Source organism: Chelonia mydas, chromosome 26, assembly GCF_015237465.2.
Source record: "Chelonia mydas isolate rCheMyd1 chromosome 26, rCheMyd1.pri.v2, whole genome shotgun sequence".
Lineage (NCBI taxonomy): Eukaryota > Metazoa > Chordata > Testudines > Cheloniidae > Chelonia > Chelonia mydas.
In genome coordinates, this window is record NC_057859.1 from 4,919,133 (window position 1) to 4,933,986 (window position 14,854).

The 14,854-nt window shown below is 49.9% G+C and overlaps 1 protein-coding gene across 2 annotated transcripts in view; it reads right to left on the reverse strand.

The window, feature by feature from the left end:
- The window catches only part of GFRA2 (GDNF family receptor alpha 2), a 95,628-nt gene that overhangs the window by 11,182 nt on the left and 69,592 nt on the right, over positions 1-14,854 (reverse strand). For both annotated transcript variants that reach the window (XM_043536460.1, XM_037886505.2), the window contains 2 exons: positions 6,492-6,601; positions 4,888-5,028 (listed from right to left, as the gene is read on the reverse strand). In XM_043536460.1, the coding sequence (XP_043392395.1) occupies positions 4,888-5,028; positions 6,492-6,601 (251 nt within the window). The remainder of the gene's footprint in view (positions 1-4,887; positions 5,029-6,491; positions 6,602-14,854) is intronic.

Below are 14,854 nucleotides of genomic sequence, written 5' to 3' on the forward strand. Positions count from 1 at the left end.
ACAGACCCTGCAGATCAAAGTGTTTTCCTCTCCTTAACCCCTCCTCCCCCCTCAGCCCCAAGCCCGTTTCTCAACTATCACTAAATCCCACCGCAGAGGGGATATGTCTTACAAACTCTCGTCTCTAGCAGGGACCCCACCCCCTCCCTGAGCCCACGGAAGAGGGTTGAGGGCAGCAGTGCTGGAACTAGGGGTGTTGCCACACCCACTGGCTTGAAGCAGTAATAATAAACACCAAATGCATGATTTCCATCATCAGCACCACCACCCCTGATCAAGGGGACTCTGTGTCGAGCATTTACACTTCCCACGGATCCCCCAGGACGGTCCTGGAGTCCTCCCCACTCCAGCCCGTTGCTGTGCAGAGCTTGTCAAGTGGCTCTCCCATGCAGAAGATTGGGCTGGCAGCAGTTCTGCTGCTCCCATAGCAGCTCCTCCTTCCCCGTCTCTCTGTCTCTCACACACACGCACACGAGGCCCTAGCCTGTTTCAAGGTGGCAGCTTGGGGCAATTCTACCCAACGGTACAAGAAAAGCTTCCAAAGGGGGTCGGCAGGGGAAGGGGCAACTAGGCCCCGTGCCCAGCGCAGAGATAAATGCTCAGGTGCACTGCCTCCAGCCCCGCTCCCCCCTGCGGCGCCGTCACAGAGCATATGGCAAATGCTGACGGAAGTGGCACCAATTACGTCTTTTCCATTGAGCCCCGATTCCTCTCCAGCTCTGCATGCAGGAGAGGCATCTCGGGGGTGCGGCGGCAGCGTTTAGGGAAGGCAGAGAAAAGGAGAGAGCGATGGGATGGGAGTGACTGGAAAGCAGAACTAAAAATACCGTCTGGTAGAGGATCTTCCACCTCCACCTCTACCCTCTCCCTATCTTCCTTCCCCATCACCTCCCATCCTCCTCTACCTCCTTCTCATCCGTCATCCCTCTCTGCCCCTTGCTACACTCACCCTCATCCCCCAATTTCAGCATCCCTGCTCCCTTCACCAGGCTTCTCTTCCTGCCCATAGGCATTCTCATCGGTCCTAGATGCACCATGGGCAAAGCACACCAGAGGCAGAGGTTTCCAGCTCCCCCAGACAGGGACAATGCACAGGAGCCAGAAAGCTGGAAGAGATCAGCTGCCAACCACATGGTTCAAAGCCACTGAGTTCAAGATGCTGCCCTTCCCCCCGACACACCTTAATCTTTCCTCTCTCCACCTTCTGCGCCCTGAGACCCCTATTGCTCATTGCAAAGGAAAAAGAAATACCAAATGAGCAAGGGGGTAGAAGAGTTAGGTAGCATTGCCAGGGTATATGGTTTGATTGTGAGTTTCATGGTAGTCGGTGTTTTACTTAGAACCCAGTATCTAATGTAAGTGACTGCATGAGGATCTCAGTTCTTTTGAAACGAAAGTTAAGATTCCAACCTTCCTGGTGTGACAATCACTAGTCAGCCCATCAAGATACATATAACATTTATAAAGTCAGTGTAGTAGTCTTTGAATATTCCATGTATCTACAGCATCTGTCACACCTGGTTACAGAGAAAAGCTTAAAAACATGACCCAAGTGTTCCTTAAAGGCTCAGAAACTAGAAGGCAAAGAAAAAAAAGCCCCAAAGTTGTGGGAGTATGGGGGTTAATCTTATGCATATTAAACTTATTTCATTATATTGCGGCCCTGACTCAGGGGTTGGGGTTGGCAGTACTGGTAATAGGAGAAATTGAGAAGAGCTGAGGAACTCGGAGTTCACAAACCTGGAAGGAATTATACTTGGAGTGGAGACAGGGACTGGGGCTTAAGGACACAGGGTACAGGAAGGCTAGCAAGTTAAAGAAGTATGGACTGGATGAATGGACTATAAAGTGAATAGAAAGCTGGCGAGATCATCGGGCTCAATGGGTATTGATCAACGGCTCGATGCCTAGCTGGCAGCTGGTATCAAGCGGAGTGCCCCAGGGGTTGGTCCTGGGGCCCATTTTGTTCAACATCTTCATTAATGATTTGGATAATGGGATGGATTGCACCCTCAGCAAGTTTGTGGATGACACTAAGCTGGGGGGAGAGGTAGATATCCTGGAGGGTAGGGATAGAGTCCAGAGTGATCTAGACAAATTGGAGGATTGGGCCAAAAGAAATCTGATGAGGTTCAACAAGGACAAGTGCAGAGTCCTGCACTCAGGATGGAAGAATCCCATGCAGTGCTACAGGCTGGGGACCGACTGGCTAAGCAGCAGTTCTGCAGAGAAGGACCTGGGGATTACAGTGGATGAGAAGCTGGATATGAGTCAGCAGTGCGCCCTTGTAGCCAAGAAGGCTAACGGCATATTGGGCTGCATTAGTAGGAGCATTGCCAGCAGATCGAGGGAAGTGATTATTCCCCTCTATTCAGCACTGGTGATGCCACATCTGGAGTATTGTGTCCAGTTTTGGGCCCCCCACCATAGAAAGGATGTAGACAAATTGGAAAGAGTCCAGTGGAGGGCAACAAAAATGATTAGGGGTCTGTGGCACATGATTTATGAGGCAAGGGTGAGGGAACTGGGCTTATTTAGTCTGCAGAAGAGAAAAGTGAGGGGGGATTTGATAGCAGCCTCCAACTACCTGAAGGGGGGTTCCACAGAGGATGGAGCTAGGCTGTTCTCAGTGGTGACGGATGACAGAACAAGAAGCAATGGTCTCAAGTTGCAGTGGGGGAGGTCTAGGTTGGATATTAGGAAAAACTATTTCCCTAGTCGGGTGGTGAAGTACTGGAATGGGTTACCTAGGGAGGTGGTGGAATCTCCATCCTTAGATGTTTTTAAGGCACGGCTTGACAAAGCCCTGACTGGGATGATTTAGTTGGGGTTGGTCCTGCTTTGAGGAAGGGGTTGGACTAGATGACCTCCTGAGGTCTCTTCCAACCCTAATCTTCTATGATTGTATGTAGATGGAAACAGACCTGAGTCTATCTAGCATATCAATGGCATGTTGCAACTGCAGTGGCTTAACTGAGCTACATGATGAGGTGGGGAACGGGTGTTGGTGGGACAAGGCAATAACACATTTGTTACCTACCTCTGGACTCCAACATCTCTAGCACTCACAAGTGAAATGAGCTTTGGCAGATCTCAGTCTAAACCCTGGCAGCCATTGAGCCGTACAACAAAACGGACACACGCTTTTGATGGGACTGGTAAGCTCTCCGGAGAACCTGGAGTCTGGAACAGTGGAGGATGAAGCCAGTCCAAAAGTTCCATGCGTCACGCATCTCACACAATGAGATTTGGCAGATCTGTTGTGCCTGCCTCCGTAGCTTGGAAAATGCCATGCCACTCTCAAACGTGACATAGCAAGTGTCATTCACTTTGTGGGTTGGCTGTGGTGTCACCGACCACCAGGCCACACTCTGGTCCCGGGGCTAGGAAGCCTGACACCCAGCATTCCAGTGCTGCCTCACAAAAAGTACTATAACCCACTGATGAAGTGTGTCTCCCTGTATGGGCTAGTCCATGTAGAGAATAACAGCCTGCTTAGCGCAACAGCTCGTCTTAGATGGCTGAGGTGTATGCTGTGGCACTAAAGGCCCTGGGTTCAAATCCTGATAACTCATGTGGGGAAAAACAGCGTGTAGTGGTATAATTAAACACTGGGTCCTAATGAACATGCATAAGGGGGCTGTATAGGTAACCTTATCTGCCCAATACCTTTCATCAGCATGAAATCCTCATGATATTTTAAAGGAGAAGTTAAAGAGTAAATGCAAACTATCGGTGAATATGCCCATTTGCATAGTATGTCCTACATGGGGCTGTACAAAGTGTGGCAACTGTGCACATCTGGATGGAGGTACACTGGTACAGCTGCATAGGGTGAGCAGGCAGGAATAGCAGGAGGGTGGGGTCTGCAGGCCAGGATTATGGGGCAGTGGAAACATTGGAGTGCGGTGGGGAATGGGGCCCCATGACTGGAATAACAGGTGGTGCGCTAAAGGTCAAGAGTGAGGGGAACTGGCGGAGCTGCATTTGGGGAATCCAGAACTGGAAAAACAGGGGTGCTGCTGGTCAGGATTGAGGTGCATTATTAATAATAATTATTATATTATTTCTTTATTTACTATTACAGAGTACCAAGGGAACCAGGGCTCCTACTTCCTTTTCTACAGTGCCTCCTGGTGTGAAAGCGTGCTTGGTAACAGTGCCTTCTGTTTCATGAGTGTGCTAGGATAATCCTGCAGGGCAGGGCTAAATTGCAATGGCAGAATAATCCAGGCCTGCTTGCACCCTGTTGTTATCCCCAAAACAGATGAAATTAGCTTGGCCATTAAGCAGGAATGGGAATGTTGTTAGCACTAAGGCGAGAGAGCTTGACGGTAACATTTTCAGACGATTAAATTGAATAACAACTGATTAAATGGATACCATTATAATAAGTAACGGAGAGAATGACGCTCCCGGAGCTCAGCACACCAGAGCCTCCTTCATCAAAGGGACCTTGTCAATAGCAATCTGGAAGGTTGTAACGTTTCCCAAAACTCCACAGAAAGCAAGCCCAAGCCAGAAGGAATGTCCTACATCTCCTTCCTGTTCAGAGACATGGAGCAGGAGCTCTGACAAGGTCTCGTGGAGAGGCCAGAATAGCTAGGAGGTTACAGACACCTGCAGCACGACTGCTGAAAGAAGCTTGCAATACTGATGCTGTGAGCTCCCACCAACACAAAAATGAGTGCTTCTGCAGCATAGCATACGGCACTCCTTGGAGTCCTTTGCACCGGTACTCTTAGACTGCTTCCCACAGCTTCTCCTGCTGGGAGAGGCTGGGACTGGAATAGCTGGGAGCTCCCCCACAGCCAGAGCTCCTGCCCTGCTCCCTGGGCAAGGCCAAAGCCCTTTCAGACAAACAAAGAGTGAAGAGCGGTGCCTTACGGAGACATGGATTTTCCGTGAAGTCTCTCAGGAACTTCTCACACTCCTCCTCCATGTTGCCGCTCCCTCTGCAGGAGCACCAGGGTGACACCGTGATGCTGGAGATGCTCGAGTCAATGTAGTTGGGCGTCATATCAAACCCTGCTCAGGAGGAAGGAAACGGAAAGGGAATCAGGGGCCAGTAGAGCAAAGTCTGACGGAGAGAAACAGCTCTGCGCTCCCTCCTGCCCCGACAGCCTCCCCTCACAGCAGGGTGGGCTTTGCACCAGCTTGGCTCTCGTCTTCCATGCCCAGTGGAATCCCCATGATCCAGGCAGATCTAAAGGGAACTGAAGATGGCCCATTCTGGCCCCCAGCTCTCCCCAACCCAAATGGCTCTGAGAGACCCCCACTACTAGGGACTCTCCCTCTAGCTGCTCACTCAGGAACCAGCTCAGGGTCGGATCCACAGGACAAAAGGGGAAGCAGGTAACTCAGTGGGAGATGAAGGGAGGGTAACAATTTGGTCGTGGGCGAAAGGCTCCGTGTCCCATAACTAGCCCCTGGTATTGTCCTGTCTAAGCAGACACATGGCTCTTGGTCCCTCTGAGCTGGCCTGGTCCCCTGCTCCTTCCTTCTCTCTGTGGGAATCTCGTCTGACTCAGACATGCTGCTTGCCTGCTGAACCTGCCCCTGGGTCTCTCTTCAGGCCCAATGAGCAGAGCTGCCCTGACAGCTTCACGCGGGGACCGGGCCCACCCATCATCCCCTCTCCGTTCCTGGTGTCAGGATGCCTTTGAGTCCTGGTGTCAGGATCATAACAACACTTCCCGGTTGCCCTCTGCGGCCCCTGTGACACTGCGCATTAATTGTGGGGCAGGAGATGCGCTCCGGGTCAGAGCGAAGCCGAGCAAAGCGAAACCCTGGACTGAAGAGCGAAACTGAGTTGGAGTGACAAGATGGCCGGATTTGCTATCCCTGAAACTCACAGCTCTCTCTCCTGCAACCTGCACCCTAGGATCTAACCTACTGCCAAAGACCGAGGGAGCACCCCTCTGGGGAAAGGCCAGTCGGCATGGGCTGAGCATGGCAAACACCTCTGCCACCTTCAGTTGTTTTCTCCCAGTTGCGCCTCTAGAACCAGATTTGTCTCCAGTAATAATACATCCTCCTTTAGCAACAGAGCTTGCTGTACATAGCAAGGCCAGAATCACTGTCCCCCTTTAACACGGGGAAACTTGAGACTTACCCAAGGTCACGCAGCAGGTAGAGCAAGGAATAGAGCCCAGCTCTCCAACCTGGGCCCTATCCACTGGACCACAGCATCTCCATAACCCCACCCCGCAGCCAATGCACAAATGGGTTTGGCGCCTTTGCTCTTGTGAGCAAAGTGGAAGGCTCCTGCAGATACAAGTGGTTGTTCTTGCTGGCTGCAGCAGCCTTGCTAAACTTCCAACATCTGCATCCACTACCACCCCTCCAATACGCCCCAGCACTAAGTTATTCTGTCTCTAAAGTGTCAAGTCCCCCAAGCCACGATCCATAAACCAGTCCCCCCCAAACCCAGACACTGATTGAGAAAGGCAACTCCACTGTGCTCTGCATGATGAACAAGACAGACTCACCTATCATCCCTGCGTAGGCGCCCAGACACGCCTGGTAATTATCCCCGGGGCAGCTGGTAAGTGACTGGAAAGAGACTTGACAATTTGTGTGAAAATCTGCCAGTCTCGACCTGGTTACAAAACACAAGAGAGAGAACAGGGTTTGGTTGGTTTGTCTGTTTTTTTTTTTCTCCCTCAGAACTAGTAAATTCAGTGGTTTTAAAGCAGAGAGAAAAAGAAGTGAAGAGAAAGTATTAGAGAAGAGAGCTACAGGAGAATAATGGCTAGGATCTGCCAGCAATATTTTCATGTATATGATCTCATTCTGTCATCGATCACACTCATGCAGCATCTACCGATGTATATCAACCATGGCTCAACACCGTTCAGGGAGATGGTGTTACTGCATCACCGTAACAGGGCATTTATGTGATTGGGAGACAGATTTGAGTGCAAACACGCACAAATACATTGACACATGGTGACTTACATCAACCTAACTTTGTAGAGTAGACCAGGGTAGGTTTTGAACATAGCTCACACCCAGAACATGAGGATGCTCTGAGGATCAATTGCCCTCCCACCCCCTTAGATGGGCCAACTTGTGTGAAAAGCACCAGCAGACTCAAGTGAGAGGTTTCTGTGCATGGATGGGACTCTGGTTAGGGCCAACACTTGAGTAGAACTCAAGTTAACTTTGCACTAAAAACACAAGCCCTCAGAAGCAAGAATCAGAATACACAGAAACCACAAAGGGGACAGGGTGGGCTGAGGTCCCAGGCCTGCCCCTCAAGAACAAGCAGGTTCCCAGATCTCTTTGCTGATTACGGCCATGCTGATCACCGCAACCTTACAAAATTCCACTCCTCACAGGGAGTAAGATTTCCTGATGGGCGAATGAGCTATTTATAGGGGTTGGGTTGTTTGGGGGGTGGGGAGTGTTGTTTTTCAGGATCATGCCAAAGGTTGGGTGAGTAGATTCAAAGCCTGGGCTAGTACATTTCCATTGGGCTTTTGTAAGGCTGGATTTACAGTGAGGAAATGATATGGCTATACACATATGGAGAGAAAATCAGAGTGCCTAACCCAAGCAGACCCATGCAAATTTCATATGGCTTCTCATAGGAACATAACAATTGCCATAGCAGATCAGACCTGGCTCTGACAGTGGCCAGCATCAGCTGTTTCAGAGGAAGCAGCGAGAAACCCCAGTGGACAATTAAGGAATAATCTGCGCACAGGGGAAGATTCTTCCCGATCCTCATCAGTTAGTGGCTGGTTTGTGCCCTGAAGCAGGAGGATTTATAACCCTCAGCTACTCAGCAGCTCACTGGGGACAGAATGAGACAAAGCCCTTCTTTTTACACACACCCACACTGGGAAACCAAAAGGGAAATATTTCACCTTGTTTCCCCATCGTTGTTTTAAACAGGCTCTCACAAACCCAGCGAAACCCAGGCACAAAGGCCACCACTTCCCCTGCCAGTAAGAGACGCTGGTTTGGAGCAGGAAAGTCTGGGGAAAAGATTCTATGAAACATCAGTGACCCATTCTCTCCTGCCCGGCACCCAGCCACTGTACTATGCACTGCGCACACAGCAAAAACCAGGAGAATTCACATCAGGCCTCTTGCAACCTTGCTCGCAAGGAGAGACACAGATCAAAGCTGTCCTTCATGGCCTACTTTTTCTGCAGCTCACTTGGCAGCTGTCCTTGGGGTCTCCCTTCCTTGCTGCTCCTAGGGATGGATGACACACTGCCCTAAGGCCCACTGAAGTCAGCGAGAGCCTGGCACGCTTTTCCTGACAATTGATGGGGTACGGATTTCTGAGCTGTTTACAGTTTGTTCCTAAGCCAGGATGGGAACAGGCACTAAGGGACTAATTCTGTGAGGTGCAGAGTGCAATCAGCACACCCCGGCTCTAGAGGGAGCAGAGAGTGCCCAGCACCTCGCAGGATCAAGCCTTAACGCTTTCAAAGCCTGAAGGGCTGGACAACCATTGAGGGGGTTGGGTGACAGGCACATCAGAGCCCCTTCCCGCTCCTCTGAGTGCAAACGCTCCCCGCCTAAATGGCTCGTGCTTGCTTGATCTCAGAGAGATGTGGCTTCTGAGCACAGACGAGGCTGATGTGCCTGTCCGGCTCGTTCCGAGTGGCTGGGTCCTGCCATCCCTCAGCCCCCCGGGGGGTGACAGAAACAGAGGGCTTCAGAGCCTCGCCAGCCAGAACAGCAGGAAGAACTCCCTCTCTTCGCTTCAAACCTCTCTCAACAGCCTGACCTGCAAGCTCCTCTCTGACCCACTCAGGGGATGGTGAGAGCAGCCCTGCTGCAAGGCGTGGGGCCGACTCTCCCCGTTGCAAGAGCTATCGCTGTGCTCTCACGTTGCCACAAGTTTCATGCCATTAGTGTCTGGGTCCACGTACACCGAGAGGTGTTAGCATTACGGATGGGCCGAAGCAATAGCTCCTTCTGGGAACATCCCCGCCCCAGCAGTCACAACTAATGGCTGCAGCCAAAACAGGGCTCCCATTGTGCCAGGTGCTGTGACCCCATAGAGCGAGAGAAAGTCTCTGCCCTGGAGAGCTTACAGACCGAAGCAAATTAGACAAACGAGGGCAGTGCCGTCCCCCTGTTTCACAGAGATGCAGAGAGACTAAGGGTCACCCAAGGAAGTTTTCAGAAGCACCAAGAACTGAACTCAGATCTCCTACATCCCTGTCCGATGCCCAAATCACAAGGCTACCCTTTCTTGTGTTTGACGCTTTGGATTCAATAAAACCTGGATCTAAATCACCCTTTGCTGGTTTACACCACGCTGCTACAGTCACCCAGTTACACGGCTGGCTGTGTATGTTACCCTGGGCCATAGTAGCTACACTAGAAATACTAGGAATAGCAAAGCCATAGCTACACCATTATACAATTACATTGGTATCCATGCGTGTTGCATTATTATTTACATTGCATGTACTGTGAGTAACCCTATACTCATTGGTCCTTGCTTACTCAGGGTTCTTCCACTGAGGAAGGAGTGGTGAGCTGGGGCCATCATTCATGTTGGTGTCCATGTACTGCACACAGATTCCTAGTTACCCTGTAAATACTATAAGGATGGCATACAAGATACTGCCCTAATATGCTTAGCTAGTTACCAGCAGTAGCTGGTGTGCTGGGACATTGCTCATTCTTTAAGTACTGCCTAAATTCAGAGTGCTCTGTAAATTTCATATCCTTGTTTGGCCACGTTGCTGCCAGCATCGTTACAGGATTGTATAATTTCATTGCTGGATCTTATCGGCCCCTGAAATGTTAGAGGTTGGCGTGCAGTTGAAGTGCCTGGGGTTGGGTTGTTTTTGTGATTTGCCAGTGACATTGACATACAAAGTTGCAGGTTTACAAAGGGAATAAGAAACCAGAGGCTCCGCTTCCCCATATTAGCTCCCCTCTAGGCTCTCATGCTCACCCCAATGCACCACTGGCAGTAGCTCTAAGCTACAGGGTAGGCAGAATGAAGGTGAAAAACAGGCCATAAGAAAGGGAAAGGATGACAGTGGTATCAGGGACTAGGGGCAGTGGGGGAACGGACCAGAACATCCTGCTTCTGAGCATCACATAAAGATGCAAATAAAGCCTCTTCCCTTTCTTCCGTGCCTTTGCTGGGGCTAGTGGCTAAGTCAGTGGATTGAAAGCCAGGCAACTTCAGTTCTATTCCTGGCCCGGCCTCAGACTGCTGGAGAAGTCACTTTGCCTCTGTTTTCCCTCACACCCCTTGTTGTCTTCTCTTGCTTCTCGGTGGCAGGGGAGAGACAACCACCAGAATATTTGTTACGTAATGGGAGGCTCTCGGACACCAAGGTGATGATGGCCACGTGGGAGCATGGCTATTATTATTATGTGTGTTATGGTAGCACCCAGGGACCCCAAGTGAGATCATTGCGTGAGGTGCTGTAAAAACACAGAATGAGACAGTCCCTGCCCTGTAGATCTTACAAAGACAGAACCAAGGGCTGGGGTGAAGGATGGCACAAACAAGCAGAGCGAACACAGTGATGGTCTGCAAATGACACGTTAGTGCCACCATTTCAATTGGTGTCTTCCTTTCTTCGGAGGATGGGGTTTTCTTGGGGCTGGCTAAACAGGGAGAGAAAGGGAGGAAGAGGGGACTCTGAAGAGAGGGAGGTGAGAGGAACGAGGATAGATAGATAGATAGATAGATAGATAGATAGATAGATAGATAGATAGATTTCCAGAAAGGCCGATAACAGGAGCTCCATATGGAGTTAAGGAGTTTGCTTACATTACAGCCTTACAGCTGTAAGGCTTGCTGCCGCCAATCGGGATTTTCTTCTCAGTTACATCAAAGCTGCCTTGCAAATCGTATCATTTCAATCTAAAATTGAACTGGCAGCGCTGGGCAGGGAATTTTCTACAGTTGGGAAAGCTGGCCAAGAAAGAAATGGGGTTTCCTCCCAGGAACAGAAGTAATAGTTGAACAAGAGATGAGTCAACAGAAAAAACCACAAATCCAAGCATAGAACAGCTTTGGCATCTCTAAATGAATACTCTTCTCGATTCAGTTTAGTCAGTTCCAACCATCGAACCCATGGTGCCTTATCATTATGTATATTGCAGTAGACCTGCATGCCCCACTGTGCATACACCTAGTGAGAGACAGTTCCTGCCCCGAAGAGCTTACAGTCTAAACAGACAAGACCAGCAGAGGAAGCAGTCTACGTGACAGACCCACAGTCACAGGCAGAACATGGAATAGAACCTAAGTCTCCTGAGTCCCAGTCCAGTGCCCTAATACCTAGATTATACGGCCTCACCATAATACCTGGAATAGGTGCCCCATATGCACTGAAAAAAACACCACATTGTGGAACTCAGAAACAATAACAGAATCTCCCTCATCAGGGTTTGCAACATATTGAGGACTGAATTGTGACTCAGCCAAACCGGGTCAATGTAGCCAGGTCCCCTGACATCATATTGCTCTGTGTAGTGAAGACCTTGGCTTTCACAGGGGAGTCTCCCCTGAGCGATTTTTTCTTGCCTCTTTCCCATTTTTTTCTTTTTGCTTCCTTGTTAATTAAATGTCAGCTCTCTACAACCAGTGATTGAATTATCCAATACTACCTGCCTACAGCCATCCAAATGGATCAAAATAAAGGGCGGAAATTGTGTTATTTTTTAAATACGAATGATTTGGTTCCACAGGTTTTTGATCACATTAAATGGAGGAACAAACAAAGCCGTGATTGAATGAAGTGGAAGGATCTGCAGTAATACCCTCCATTTATACAATGCTTTTCGCCACAACAGATATCAAAGCCCTCTACAGAACGAGTGACAGATCCTGCCGAAATGCGGCCGCTCCTTGGGTGGAACACAGCAGTTGTTTACGAGCACGTAGCAATAACAATTGAGGGCAGGATGCAAGTGGTTGGAAAACAAGGGTCAGAGGGAAAGTGGTGTAACTTGTGCCAGTCTGGCATTCCATGTGTGTCCAAAACTAAGTGTGGCTGGCTCTGCTGTACATGCCAAAGGATTAGAAGTGAAACATGCAACAGCCACCAGGAAACTGGAAGATAAACAGTCGTCCCATGCGCTGTATCTTATACCCTTCTCCTGCTGCTTATTAAGCCCTTATGTGTAAGTTACACTCATTTTTGCTCTGAATTAGCACTTACACTTACACCCATTTGCTGACTCACTTACTGCCTATCTACAGACTACATTTTCCAGGGCTATGTTAATGGGATGTGCCAATCTTAATGGGATTGGGGCCTTTAGACACTAGGGTAATATAAATAATTAACAGTAATAAATAATAACATAATAACAACAGTAATAATAATAATGCAGATGACACCACCATTTAGTCCACTGATAAATCTGGCCCAGAGACCTGCCGTGGAGCTGCATCTACTTTAGACAGAGAAGAAAGCTCGTCTTGTGGTTAAGACACTGGACCTGAGAGAAGGGGGCTCAATTGCTGGCTCTGCCACAGACTCCCTGTGTGACCCTGGGTAAGTCACTTAGGGAACGTCTCCGTTGCAACTGGGAGTGTGCCTCCCAGCCTGGCTAGGCAGGGTTGTGCTAGGGTTAGCCTGAGCTAGTGCCCTAAACACAGCAGTGTGGACGCTGTGGCACTAGTGGAGGCTTGGGCTAGCCACCCCAGCTCAGATCCACCTGAATCCCTAACTCTGAGCTCTGATGGCTTGGCCAAATCTCCACCAGGGCAGCAATATACACACAGCTATTCATAGCACAGTTCTGTCTACCCGGGCTGGGAGGCAGGCTGCCAGATGCAGGGCAGACGTACCCTTAATCTCTCTGTGCCTCAGTTCCCCACTGTGACATGGGGTTACTCATCTTCCTCCTTCTCACTGCTCATCTATTTAGACTGTCAGATCTTCAGGGCAGAGATTGTCTCTCACTCTGTCTGTACAGCGCCTAGCTCTGGGCTTTTGCTACTGTAATTACATAACCTGGGCCCAATTTGCCACGTCTCCCATAAACTCATGAACATCTCTACCTGCAGAACACAGGAGACTACAGGACTGGGTATCCTGAACCCCTCCTCTTGTGGCTTCCAATGTGCCTGCCACAGACATTCTGTACTGAGAGTAGAGAAGCCCTGACTTCAGCATTAGGGTTAACGATATGCACTACTATCCAGTTGGATCATGAATTCTGGAGTTGCTAAAGCTAAAAGGTCCCAGGGGATTCCTGGATTTGCAGAGCAGCCCTGGTAAAGGGCAATGAAGAAATCTTTCTCCTCCTCTGGATACAACATTCTCTTGCTGGAGTTAGGCAGCGTAAAAACAATAGTTTCCCTCGATTCATTACCAGCCCGGAAACAAACAGCAAGGTATGATACAGCTCACCAGAATTAATGAGCTCAGATATCACTTCCTCCTGCATGTCTCACCCCTGGCGTTTTCAATTCTCCTAAGCAGGCGAGGCGACGCTAAAGGACACAAGTGCTCAGGCAGGAACTTAAAAATGGATCAGTCCTGATTCTCAGTGACGCTAAGGCCTGTTCTATGCTGCTCGGGAGTGGAAAGGAGACTTAATGTGGGAATAACTGGCCCCATGAGAATAACCTCTGTGCAGAGTGTCTTCCCCGGCTGTTGAATAGCTGGTTTTATCAGGTCCATACATGGAGCCTGCTTCCAGCCCACTTGGGTAGGGACGTGTCCCCAAAGAGCAGTGTATTACAGCTGTTCTCTGCTTCCCAGGGCCTACAGGGGGCCAGCAAGCATGGTAAAGAGTTCAGGATGCAAAATTTCAGTTTTGCCGTATTCTGAGACTCAATTGTCCTATGCCCTCTGTCTAGCTAGGTGCCTATATGGCCTTTGCCACCACAAGATCTGAGTGCCTCTCTCCTGTTTGAAGGGATTGCCCAAGAGAAGTATTCTGAATAACCAGCAGCATAACAAATTTGTCTTTAATGACCAAGGGGGAATGGGCAGCACAGAGGACAGCAGGGGAGAGAGAGAAACAGCAAAGGGAAAGGAGATTCTCTATTACACCTTAGCCACCAATTCCCGGGCTTCCACCTCCTGGCTAACGCCTCCCGACATGCTGCAAGCAGAGACACCAACCGAGGGTATGTCTACACTGCAACTGGGGTGCGATTGCAGCTTGGGTGGACATACCCACAGTAGCATAACTAAAACTAGCAGTGGAGATGTGGCGGCAGGGGTTTTGCAATGCGAATAAGTACCCAGTGTTCCCGGTGGGATTGTGCAGCCCACACTGCGGCCTGCGCCGCTACGCCTACGTTGCTGTTTTAAGCCATGCTACCGTGCGTAGAGCTAGTGCAGGGATGTCTACCCAAGCAGCAATCACACTTCAGATTGCAGTGTGGACAGACTCGGAGAGAAAGGAGTGCTTGCTGCTTGCGTGGCGGGAGTGTTCCATTCAGGAGCCACCGATGTGGGTTTTAATTCCCTCTTCTCTTGTGGAAAATGTGAGAACAAAAGCAAATCGGAACGTCCTGGCCCCTGATCCAACTCCCCCACCCTTCAGTACGCGAACTGTACATGTTGTCAGCCCTCAGGAGGGAAGGACGTCAACGCATACATCCGCCCCCCCCCCCACCTCACCCCCAGTTCAGAGCCAGCTCCCACTCCTTGCTGGAAACAAACCTCTCCTTCCTGTCATGCTCAGCTCTTTTGTTTTAGTGCCACTCGTAAATCCAAGGCAAAGCTACCCTGATAGCACTCCACTCCTCCTCACAATGCAGTGGATTAGGCTTCAGTAAACCTGCTTGTTTATTTCCCTGGTCTGTGATATTATGCTCCCAAAGGCAAAGACACTTTTCCACAGCCTGCGGCAGAATCAACACAGTGACAGGCGCCCTGGGCTCCAG